General features: G+C 37.1%; 1 protein-coding gene across 9 annotated transcripts in view; it reads right to left on the bottom strand.

Annotated features, from left to right (window-relative positions):
• The window catches only part of TP63 (tumor protein p63), a 233,155-nt gene that overhangs the window by 179,617 nt on the left and 40,913 nt on the right, over nucleotides 1-12,625 (bottom strand). For 2 of the 9 annotated variants that reach the window (XM_081301289.1, XM_081301288.1), the window contains exon 2: nucleotides 8,706-8,827. The exons of 5 other annotated variants lie outside the window; for them this stretch is intronic. In XM_081301289.1, coding sequence (XP_081157415.1) covers nucleotides 8,706-8,752 — 47 coding nt within the window. In that variant the 5' untranslated portion in view covers nucleotides 8,753-8,827. Of the gene's footprint in view, nucleotides 1-4,686; nucleotides 5,069-8,705; nucleotides 8,829-12,625 lie in introns of those variants that run through there. 2 more of the 9 variants (XM_081301291.1, XM_081301292.1) reach the window with 2 other exon arrangements.

Consider the following 12,625-nt stretch of genomic DNA (forward strand, 5'->3'; position numbering starts at 1 on the left):
ATGAGAATGAACTTCTTCGGTGAGTTTGAATAATCAGCCATATTGGTGTCAACTCTCAATTGCTGTATGTATGTAAAACGGGGCTAGAAATAATAATAGGATCATAGTTGCTTTCAGAAACCACAGTCCACAATAATACCAAGATTTGAATTGTGGCAACAATGGTTAAAAATCATGAGGTTTTGTACTGGCCATTCCTTACGTTAACATTGAGAAGCTTATTTTCTTTCAGTTCTTAAATGTGTGTCTCTCACCAGATGACCTGCGGATCTATGTGATGGTTTGGTTCTAGCTATGATGGTCTGTGCTTTTATTAGTCACAAATTAAAAAAAAAAAAAAAGAAAACTGGCCAGTTTACATTTTAAATAGTAATCAAAACCCAAAGGGTAATAGTAGCAGAACAAAATAGTTTGAACAGAACAAAATACTACTTTTCTATTATATTAACAAAATAAGAGGAATCTTTTGGCACTATAGATATTAGTGGACAGCAATTCGGACCCTTAAGACACCTAGAGTGAAACACATGCTTTCTCTTCCAGATAAGAACCATGAAACTTAAACAGAAAAAGGGATTATTTAAGGCAGTGTTTTTTTTTTGTTTGTTTGTTTGTTTTTTAACCAGACATTTGGAAATGTGTGGAGGCATTTTTGTTTGAATCATCTTGGGCAAAAGGGATGTTACTGGCATCCAGCATGAAGAGGCCAGAGATGGTGCTAAGCATGTAAAAATGAACAGGAAAGTTCCCCACCTCCACAACAAAGAATAAAATCCCCAAATGGAGTTGCCATGGTCAAGAAATGGAGTTGCCACATACAATGAATTACCTTTCTGTATGTCTGGCAGTAATATAAAAAGTTATGCTACTAAATATACCATGAATAATTTCAGTCACTCTGTATCTTGGTGGTCATGATGATACAAAGACTAAAAACTCACGATAGTGACAACTTCAACTAATTTTCTGTTATATTAACTCACTGGGGTCAAGAGTCCAATCAAATAAGCACCTTCAGGATAAACTTTAAGAACATGAGAAAGAGTTATTGCAATGCTAGTTGAAAATGCAAGGTTCAAATAGAAGAATTAAATACGTTTCTACAAACAATTCTGTAAATATCAGGAACTGCATCAATAGAGGGATTTCACAAAAATGATTCATACCCTCATAGAGCTGGTCAGGATAAAAACCAGAAGCAGATTACAAAACAGTGAAGCATGACGATCATAGCCCAACTCATCATTCCTCTGCCTCCCTCAGTCTAGTTGGGATTGAGTTCTTTCTAAAACGACAACAACAACAACAAAACAACTCAGTTCTTGGCCTGTGAGGGTTTTGCTTGAGATTAAGCCAAAGAACTGTGCAGAAAGTTCTTCGAGGTGTTGCTGTAGGGGAATCATGAAATGGCAATGATTTCAACAGATCCCCATGAGACTTCTGAGACAGATGCAGAGACAGCCCAATGTCAGAGCTAGAAATACAGGAACAAGGACTTTCAGACAAGGAAAGGTAAATCCTGAGATGGGGGCAGAGGAGGCTGACTGGTTCAATACTAATCAGAAAGTTAATATCCCAGCCAGAATCCTGGTCCCCAAAGAACCTGCACAACTGACAAGAGCTCTATAGATTAAGTACATATATAATCTACTTTCTTTATATTTACTTTGTTGAGTTCTTCATAACATAGATGACTTAAACTCACAATACTAAGAAAGCATTTTATTATAATCTACTGAAAAAGTTTTCTAGGAGATTAGGGTTTGAAAAGAAATAGCAACCTAAAGCAGGTCACTAAATTAGCAAGTAGCAGAGTATGAATTTAAACCAGGTCATTTCATATCTGATCCCCAAATTTAACTCTTTGGGACTCAATATAGTAGAGAGATTGATAAGGACAAGCAGGCAAGGATTCTATTATTCTGGAGATGGACAACTCAAGGACTTTTCCTGCTAAAAATATAAAGATACGATATATAAAAATCAGAATAGTAAACTGTCTTATCTGGTCTCAATATCCACTCTCTTCTCCTTCAATTCTCTTCCCCATAAAGTGGCTGACAACATCTCAAGTGGAGCCTTTCATATAAATATTATTTTCTCAAGGAAAAATCTCCCCAACAATTTAAGACACTCCTCCTGGGTATGTTCTTCAGACATTGAAAAAATATGCTCTGATGGCCCTTGAGGAGCAGGTAAATTGTAACAGCAAAGTCCTTTATTTTTTTGAAAAAAAAATTATTTAATTGATTTTATTTTTTTAAATACATGACAGCAGAATGCATTACAATTCTTATTACACATATAAAGCATATTTTTTCATATATTTGTATATAAAGTATGTTCATGCCAATTCATGTCTTTATACATGTACTTTTTTGCATTACACTTCTTATTACACATATATACCACAATTTTCATATATCTGTCTGAATACAAAGTATGTTGACACCCAATTCATGCCTTCATACATGTACTTTGGATCATTATGTCCATCACATTCCACCATCCTTGCTAATCTCCTGCCCTCTCCCTTTCCCTCTCACCCCTCTGCCCTATCTAGAATTCATGGATTCCTCTCATGCTTCCCCTCCCTAACCTACTATGAGTCAGCCTCCTTATATCAGAGAAAACATTTGGCATTTGTTAGTTTTGGAATTGGCTAACTTCACTTAGCATTATCTTCTCCAGCACCATCCATTTACCTGCAAATGCCATGATTTTATTCTCTTTTATTGCTAAGTAATATTCCATTGTGTATATATGCCACATTTTTTAATCCATTCATGCATTGAAGGGCATCTAGGTTTGACTCCACAGTTTAGCTATTGTGAATTGTGCTGCTATAAACACTGATGTGGCTGTGTCCCTGTATTATGCTGTTTTTAAGTCCTTTGGGTATATACTGAGGAGAGGGATAGCTGGGTCAAATGGTGGTTCTATTCCCAGTTTTCCAAGTAATCTCCAAACTGCTTTCCATATTTCAACACCCTCAGAACACTACACATTGTTTGGGGAGGGGTACTAGGGATTGAACCCAGAGGCACTCAACCACTGAGCCACACCCGTAGCCCTATTTTGTATTTTGTTTAGAGACAGGGTCTCACTGAGTTGCTTAGCACATCACTTTTGCTGAGGCTGGCTTTGAACTCGTGATCCTCATACCTGAGCCTCTCAAGCCACTGGAATGACAGGCGTGTTTCACCATGTCCAGCTAGAAAACTGCACACTTTTTGCATATAATCTGGATGTACTATTCACACACACACACACACACACACACACACACACACACAATTCATGAAAATCCCAGAAGCCCATTGATGGACCCCAAATTGATAAGGTAACAAATTTTTTTTTGTCAGTGAATGGGTTACTGTCTAAGATATGTGCGATCCTGAACACATTAAATGAGCCTCAGGGTCTCAGTTTCTCAACCCATATGAAGGTGAACTTGGACCTTGGTGACTTCGTCATCTTATGCAGCTAATGGAAGTGGAAGAGCATGGAGAAGATATTTCAGGAGTCAGAAAACCCCCCTGTCTTTGCCTCAAGGTGTGTGTTAAGTGAACTTCCCCTCTCTGGAGCTTCATGTCTACAATTGTGAAGTGAGCAACAAATAAAAGATGATGTGTGAGTTCCTTTAGGCTCTAGCACTTTGAGATTCCTCATTCAAGGAAGAGTAAATAGTAAAGGAAATCATTTTATCTCCCTAATAAGCAGTTAGGGTTAGATTCACCTGCTCTGATCGGGCCTCTCAAACCACTTACATAGACCAGACACCATACAGCTCCTGGCAAAGTCTCAGGATGGATGCAGGAGCAGAGGATATCAGTTTTTCCATCAGCTACCTTACCAAGGTTAATGGCCATAAACCTTTGAAGGGTTGAACCATATCAGCAGCCCCATCGTCACTTGCAATAGAGCATGGTGATAAGGACTCAATTGGGTTTTGAGAGAATGAGTCAGGAAGTAGCTTCAGAAGCAGAGGAGACTAAACAGCTGTTTCTGGGACACAATGGCATTGTAGTCAATACTCTCAGTGTCAGAAATGTGTGTGAACTGCTTCCTCTTGAGCAGCTGAGTGTCTGTTTGTAATCACGGAGCTTTCCCCAGGCACCAAAAGGACTGGAATAAATCTTTCTTATCTTTGGAAAGGTCACACCTTGTAGTCCCATTCACTGAAAAAGTTTCTGAATTTTTTGTGACCTGGTAATCTGGGGACTTGAGTTAAACTGTATCCTTTGTGTGGGTTTCAAGTTACTTGTCTCTAAAAAGTGTGTACTAGGGGGATTAGACAAAATTATCTCGGAGGCATTTTATAGTATGAAGACTTTAATTTTAGTGCATTTTTCTTGCAACTAAAATATTTCTTTAAACTCAGCTCCCCAACCCCCAGATCAGTGTAGAGAGTCACACACTGACTCTAACAGAAGAGGTTAGTTGTTAGGTTTGTTTAGACTACAGTATACGAGGATTTCTTTGAAATAAAGAGCCATAACACAATCTAGCGTTCCAAAGAGATCTCCAATCGAATGCTTCACAGTTGTTAGGCTTATTCAGTTATTTAATAGGTATTTATTGAACATCTGCTACATTCCAGAACATTGTGAATCAGACATTATTTTTGCTCATGGTGGAGGAGAAGACAGTGGGGTAATGATAATAGGGCCCAAAGTTACTCACCACAGAGCTGTAGAATTAGATGGCAGCACACAAGGGGTATCTCATCCAAGCACTGATCTGAAGCTTGATATTTCTTTACAGTGGTTTTCCATGTGATTGTCTCGCTGCCCTTTGATCAACCTAGATTACCGGGAGTCACTATTTCTTGTAGCAGCCCATTTCATTTTCATTTATAACTTTATATTCCTTTGAAATTACTTGGAGCACAAGCCAGGTTCCCATAATACGAAGGAAGTAAACAGTTCAACTGAGGGAGAGTTCAGGGTCATTGAGGTCATGCAACATTCTGGCATCAAGAGTCAAAAAAGAGTTGGTTTCTGACACAGCTGAGATCATCCAAACAGGAAAGTGCTTACCAATTTCTTGCTTGGTTGTCCCATTTCTAAAAGGAAGAGGTTGGATTATGTAAAAGGAAAGCTTTGTGTTCACATGAATACTGGCCTAAAAAATATAAAATCTATCTAAAGTTTTATCACAACTGAGTCAAATCAAGTGACACTGATCAGGGAGTAATCCTGGTTCACCAGATTCTAATGACTCTTGAGACTCTTTCCTAATCAATAAACAAGGAGACTTAGTCCACTCAACTGTGTTTATCTATAGACTACTTCTCCATTATCTAGAGTGCTAGTTTCATTTCTTCATTACCCCAACCACATTGAACCTCCTGTTTCTACCACTAAAAAACCCTGATTCTTTTCCCTCAGTCAACTTCTCAGTGCAATGTTTCACTAGTAAAGTATCCCCTTACTCAGAAAGATAGCAAGCTTTATTATGATTTTTATTTCTTGGGTATTTTTAAAATTTATTCTTATTAAGCTCTAGTAGCCTAGGCATCTATGTTTCTGAGGAAGCCACAGTAAAAAGCCACCTGTCATTCAATTTTTGAGGGCAATGTTGTGAAGGTCTTTGGTCCTAAAGAACTGAGGATGCTATGCCCACACTTTCATATACTTTAAATCATCTCTGGATTACTTAGAATACCTAATGCAATGTAAATGCTATGCAAATAGTTGTTGTATTGTATTATTTAGGGAATAATGACAAGAAGAAAAAGACTGAACTTGTTCAATACAGGTGCAGTTTTTTTTTTTTTTTTCCCTGAATAGTTTCAATTCAAGGTTGGTTAAATCTATGGAAGCAGAATACAGAGAGATACAGAATACAGATGAATACAGAGGGCCCACTGTATTTCCAACTCATAGGAAAGCAATGGACAGGAAGATTAGACAATTTACAATGTAATATCTCATTACCAAAGAAAATGTTCACAAAGTTAAAAAAAAAAAAAATGAAAATGTGACTAAAAAAAAAAAAAAAAAGGAAAGAAAAACTATGGATGCCATGCATTGCCATATCTCACTTCTGGAGACAATATGATCACCCTACCTCTGAGAGCGTTTGGTTCCTAGCGATTATGTTTAGAATATTTCTCACTCGCTGTTTTTATTCCCAGCCTCGGTACTGAGGAGGAAAAGCTACAAGACTAATTCTAAGTATTTTCTCTTTGCCTCATTAAAGAAACATGCAAAAGTACAGAGGACAAACTAAGAAATCAGCGCCCAGGATGGAGGCCTGGCCCTGGCCTCAGAACACACATTCCTCCTCCTCTTACTTTCCTTTCCTGGAATCATGAGTCAGAGCTTTGCACCCTTTCCTTGTCCCTCTATCACAAAGTCAAACAATTTAGAGAACTTCTAGCCAAGCTCCTCATCTCACAGGGGAAGGAGCTGCCACTCAGAAGTGTGACGTACAGTATTCAAAGTGCTATGGCTGCTTAGTACCTGGTCAAGACAGATACACTGAGTTTCCACTTCTCAAAGCACTGATGTCAGCGCTCAACCCTCCTTCCCGTGTGTTTATTTTTCAGCTAGTTTTTAAGCTGATATTCTCTCAGGATTGTTGTTTTATGAAGGAGAAATACGTGACCTCTGACTCATGCTGTTATCCTTTTAAAGGTAAGACCGTTGGGAAGATACAAATGCATTAAATTTTACCAGATTTCTATAGAAAAACAAGCTGAAATAGCTTTTCCTTTCTTCCTTCCTACCCTTCTTATTTTCTTCCAATGAACACACTTACTGGAGGCTTACTTGTGAAGCACCCCTGGAAATACACAGATGAAACTTACTGAAGTTTACAGGAAACCATGCACTTTGAGAGGATTCAAAGCAAATGCTATAGGAATGTAGAGGAAGGAGACCTCAAACCTGTGCCTTAAGAATAGGAGGAGCTGGAGCTGGGGTTGTGGCTCAGTGGCAGAGCACTCGCCTAGCATGTGCAAGGCCCTAGGGTTCAATCCTTAGCACCATATAAAAATAAATAAAACAAAGGTATTGTGTCCAACTACAACTAAAAAATAAATATTTTTAAAAAAAGAATAGGAGGAGCTGGAATGAAAAGAGTAAAGTCAGGAGGGGTGAAAGGAGAGACAGACTGAAGACAAAGAAGGAAAATGCTGGAAGGTTTCAAAACAAAGTGAAACCCAGGAAGAGATAAGATGCTGGGGACAAAAACAGGAAGACAAACTCAAGCAAAACAAAAGCCAGCATCTCCAATCCACTTGGCTCTTGGTCTCTAACTCTGCCAAAGCCATTAGCATGCGTTCTACTGCCTATTCATGGGCCACCTCCTTGCAATCTCCTCTCTTTTCTAAAGTCCCTTCTGTACTATGACAATCTACTCACTACTTCTTATCTTTGATTACATTAAAATAATCGTCTACATTTGGGAAATTGTTGTTTCTCATTTCCCCAGGGCCTGTTATATTTCACAGTCTTCCTTATTTCTTCCAACTTTCCCCAAATTATTCTGTTCTGTATTTATTAGATTAATTATCTCTACTACAGATCTATGAATATATTCTCATTATAAAATCAGAATAATATGAAAGATTATAGAATAAGTCATGAGAATCTTCCATTTTCCTGCATTCCCAGGTTAGCATTGTTAATAAATGTTTCTTTTTTACCTTTACATATACATTTTTTATAATTCCATTTCCTCAGTGTAAATAATTGTGAAATGTCTGAGGCACAGATTAATTATATACCCTTTCCCATCACCCACATTTTCCTTCTGTCTTACTCTGTTCCTATGTCTGTTCTTACTTTCAGACATACTAAAGTGCCACACTTTTGAAAAGATTGCCCTGTTCATGTTTTTCTGCCTCCATGAAATCCTCCTTTTCTGAAATTCCCTTTCCCACCATTTTCTTGACTTTGTAATATAAAATTAGTCACTCTTTGAGCTTAACCTCAAAGTATTCTGTTGTCCACTACAATATTTATAATGTGTTTGGCAATTTATAAGTATCTCTTTTCCCTACAGGATGTTAAGTTTTGAAACAATGAAAGTATCTTGCTAAGCTAAGTATTCCTGGCACCCAGCAAAGTAGCTGGCAATGCCACAGATACCAAATAAATGTTGAGTTACTGAATGGAAGAATAAAGGATGAAAAGAAGATTCTTTTGAGGGGAAAGATAACTACATCATCTTGAGATGTGGTCATAAGTCTATAGAAAGTCTACACCATGTTATGGTTTTTCTTCCACCCAGTGACACCTTGTACTGCAGTCAGAATGATATTTCACCAACTGCCTTCCTGCAGTTGCTGAAGCTGCAAATGTCTAGGGTGTAATCAAATCTTGTTAGACTCAAAGTCTGAATGTAAAACTTTACTAAACCTATTTTTCATCCTAGGTGACATGTCTGAATTCTGCAGATTTCCGTCTGGTGAGAACATTGGGCACTTTAACACTTTGAGAGCAGGTGCTGAGTTGTTGTTATTCCAGGTCATGCAAGACAGAGATTCTACAAATTCAGAAGTAGTGAGCAGAGGGTACGGCTGGCAGGCTACTGTGATGACTTCATGTTCAAGTATAAAGAGGAGACCGAGTTTCCAACAAAGGAACAGAGGATGAAATCATCATCTTGGCTGTGTTTGGGAACTGAGATTGTTCAACTATATGGTGGGACATTCAATATGCTAAATATGATAGGGGATGGAACTGACTCACCGGATGGTAGGGAAGAAATATAGCTCTTCATGTTTTGTAAAGGGCATTTTTCCCCCTGCTGTCTTTCTGCTTCTCTGGCATCTTATATTTCAACAACTGAGTTGTCAAAGAGAGATTTGTTTCTAAAAGGAAGTGAATAAATTAAATATATGCTATAAATTGTCATTGAAACATCACACAGATAACAGGGTCATCACAAAGCAGTAAAGGCTAATGGGTGTGACTTCATTCTAGCTTTGTAACTTACTGGACACAGGCCATGGGCAATGCACATAGTTGCTTTGTGTTGATTTTCTCATCTGTACAATGAATATAATAATAGTATATCTCATGGAGTTGTTGCAAACTTTAAATGAATAGGTACATATAAAGCACTTACTCTGATACATAGTTTATGAGTTAGATATTGCTGTTAATTGTGTAATGTCTTTATATTCATTAAGGGTTTGAATTATGGAAAAATATAAACCTGGGCTTACATCTCAGCTTCACCGCTTAATAGCTACATGAACCTGGCAAGTTCATTAACTACTAAACCCAAATTTTCTCATCTGTACATGGAGATCTTTGAAGTCTCTAAATCATTATGTTTTTGTGAATATCAGATGAGATAACATATGGAAAGTGCCTAAGAGGATCCTAGGTGCATTAAAGTTCTCCCAAGTATCATTTCTAATCCTCCTGAATCATCCAGTAACTGAGGCTCCAAAGAGCCAAAGATTCCATCTCTTAAGAGTCCCAGTATAGAGGAGGAACAATAGGGTCAAGAGATGTCTAGCAGTATAGAAAGATGACCCTGAGGTCACAGAGGAGGAGTAGGAGTTTTCAGAGCAGGATAAACCAACAAAAAGATTTAAGTCTTTCTATATAACGTAAATTAGCTAAAAGCCATTATTGATTTCCTTGGGTTATTCTTGGCTACTATAATACATACTTCAACCTTATACATAATCTATACTGATTTTTCCCCCTTAGGGCTAATTGCTAGAAGTGAAACTACTAGGTCAAATGGCAAACATCATTATGTTTTTTCCAAAGTACTATTCTAGTTTCCCCCAGGGTGATGTGACTATTGTAAACTAGCAATATAGTAATAATACCCACTTCCTAGAAGCCTTTACAACACAAGGTATTACCTTTAAAACAAAAAAATAAAGGTGTCCAAACATTTATCAGGAAGGAAATGGCAGCTTGTTCTTAATTTTTCTCTCTTGCAAAACTAAACATTTTTCACATAACGCATTGGGCATCTGCAGTCTTTCTTTAGGGAATTACCTATTAATGCCTTTTTAAATTTTCATATGCAACTTCTGTTTTGCATTGGTATATGAATGTATGTATTAAGAACATCAACACTGTCACAAAGTGAAATATTTTTCCTATATGCCTTTAAATTTATATATTCAATTTACACGATAGTATTATTTCAAATTATAGAAAATTTGAGTTTTATATGACCAAATCAATTATTTCTTTTTATTGGCTTCTACATTTTATTTTTTCTCTTTCTTTCTTTCTTCCTTTCTTTCTTTCTTCCTTTCTGTACCAGAGATTAAATCCAGCAGTGCCTAATAACTGAGCCACATCCTCAGCCCTTTTTTATATTTATTTATTTATTTGAGACAGGGTCTTGCTAAGATACTGAATCGCTAAATTGCTGAGCTTACCTTTGAACTTGTTATTCTCCTGCTTCAGCCTCCCAAGCTACTGGGATTATAGGTGTGCATCACCATGCCCTGTCTAACTTTGCTTTTATACTTAAAGAACACTTCAAAGTTTGATAAATGTACAATTATAGGAACTGGTTTTTTAGTATGTTTGGTTTGGGTTCTTTACTGTTTAACCTTTTCTTCCTTCTGACCAGCAATGAGCACTAATAATCTCTCAATAGCACTCTTCTTTATAATACCAAATAGCAGAGTCTACTCCTTGGATTCCTATTTTATTTGACTGATTTCCTTGTCTATTCTTTCACTCTTATTTTCTATGCAACTGTATAAGGTTGTAATGTGTCTTCATATCTGGTCATAAAAATCTAATTTCTATTTTTCAATTTTTTATAAGTTAATTACATTTCTAGATTTTTAAAATAAATTTAGATGTTGATGAACCTTTATTTTATTAATTTAATTATATATAGTGCTGAGAATCGAACTTAGTGCCTCACACATGCTAGGCAAGTATTCTGCCACTGAGCCACAACCCTACCCCGTCTCTAGATCTTTTTATCCTTCAAATTCTAACAATAAAATAAAATTTGTTAGACTTGGAATTCCACTTTATTAGAGAGAAATAGCATGGAGTCTTTATACTATAAAATATTTCAGTTCAGAAAATGCTCTCTCTACATTTGTTCAGGTGCTCACATGTTTCTTGGTGAGAACTTCCTCAGACATATCTGGTACTTTTCTTGTTAACTTATTTTCAAGTAATTCATGTTCATGTTATTGTCCTAAATAAGATATTTTCTTATTAAAAATTTCATATCATTTTGCTAACATATGAGAAAACTGTTAATGTATAAATATTTAATTTTTTAACTTAAATAATTATAAGCTTAAAAATTTATGCTAATGGGAATAACATCAGCAAGATGATGGAATAGGAAATTCCAACTCATGGCCCTCACAATTTGAATAATATCATATAGAAAAATACCTTCATAGGGGCTAATGAATCCAGGTGATAGATCATAATAACTTAGTGGAACACAGAAATAAGAAAAAAAATGCATTCCAAAGATTATGAGGGGCAATTTCTCAATACCAGTGTCCCTTATCCCCCATGTCTGGGCAAGGCATTGTGGAAAGTGACACTATTCACATAGGGGAAGAACACTGAAGCCAACATTCAGCTTTGCTGTGGACTCCAGTACTAGGCCTGCCCTATTATATATACCCTAGCACTAGGCCATCATCCCCTGAAGACTCAGTCACCAGGCCCACATTATGGGCAGAGGCTACAAGACTAACTCAGCAATAGTCTGGCTATACATACTCAGGCCAAAAGGCTACAATTTGGATCCCTCGGACTCAGGCTTCAGAATATCCCCACAATACAAAAGCTCCAGGACCACTTTCAAAAACATTAGTCACCAGGCCCACTCCAGTGAACTCCAGCTCCAGGTCTGCCATGATGTATCCAGGCTACGAGTCTTTCCCTGTGGAACAAGACCAGATCGTAGGCCTGCCTGCTCCTCTGAATTCAGACACCAGGAAGATCTCTGTGGACCCAGAATCAAGGCCAGACCACTTTCTGACACATTCACCAAGCTAATCTGCCCAAAGACTCCAACAATAAGCCCAATGCAGACCCCACTAGCAGGCCCATTCATATAGTCTTACTGGTAAAGGGCTTTCCTTGGCAAAATCAATCCAAAAAAGCTGGAAAAAAGTGCCTACATCTTCAAGTGTGCAGACACCAATAATCACAAATAATCAGGAGAACCTGACACCATCAAAGGAATAAAACAGAGCACTGGTATCTGAACTAAAAGAAAGAAAACCACCATCACCACAACAACAAAAAACAAAGTTGAAGAAATATGAACTGACTGACAAAAATTCAAAATAATCATTGTAAAGAAACTCAGCTACCAAGAAAACACAGATAAACAACTAAATGATGTCAGATAAACAAAACATGAAAAAAGTTAAAGAAAGAGATTGAAAAAAGAACCAGAGAAACTAATGCTGACGAATGCAAAACTGAAAAATTCCAGAGACCTTCAACACTAGACAGAACCAATCAGAACCAATGGGGAACTCAGAGGGAAAAAAAGAGAATAAAAAAGAATGAAGAAATGTAATGGAATTTTAGGAACACGATGAAATGAACCACTATAAGTATATGAAGTACCAAAAGGAGCAAAAAAGAGGAAAGAGACAAAAAAAAAATACTCAAAGAAATGATGACAGAAC

Source organism: Spermophilus citellus (assembly GCF_964194105.1).
Source record: "Spermophilus citellus genome assembly, chromosome: 7".
Lineage (NCBI taxonomy): Eukaryota > Metazoa > Chordata > Mammalia > Rodentia > Sciuridae > Spermophilus > Spermophilus citellus.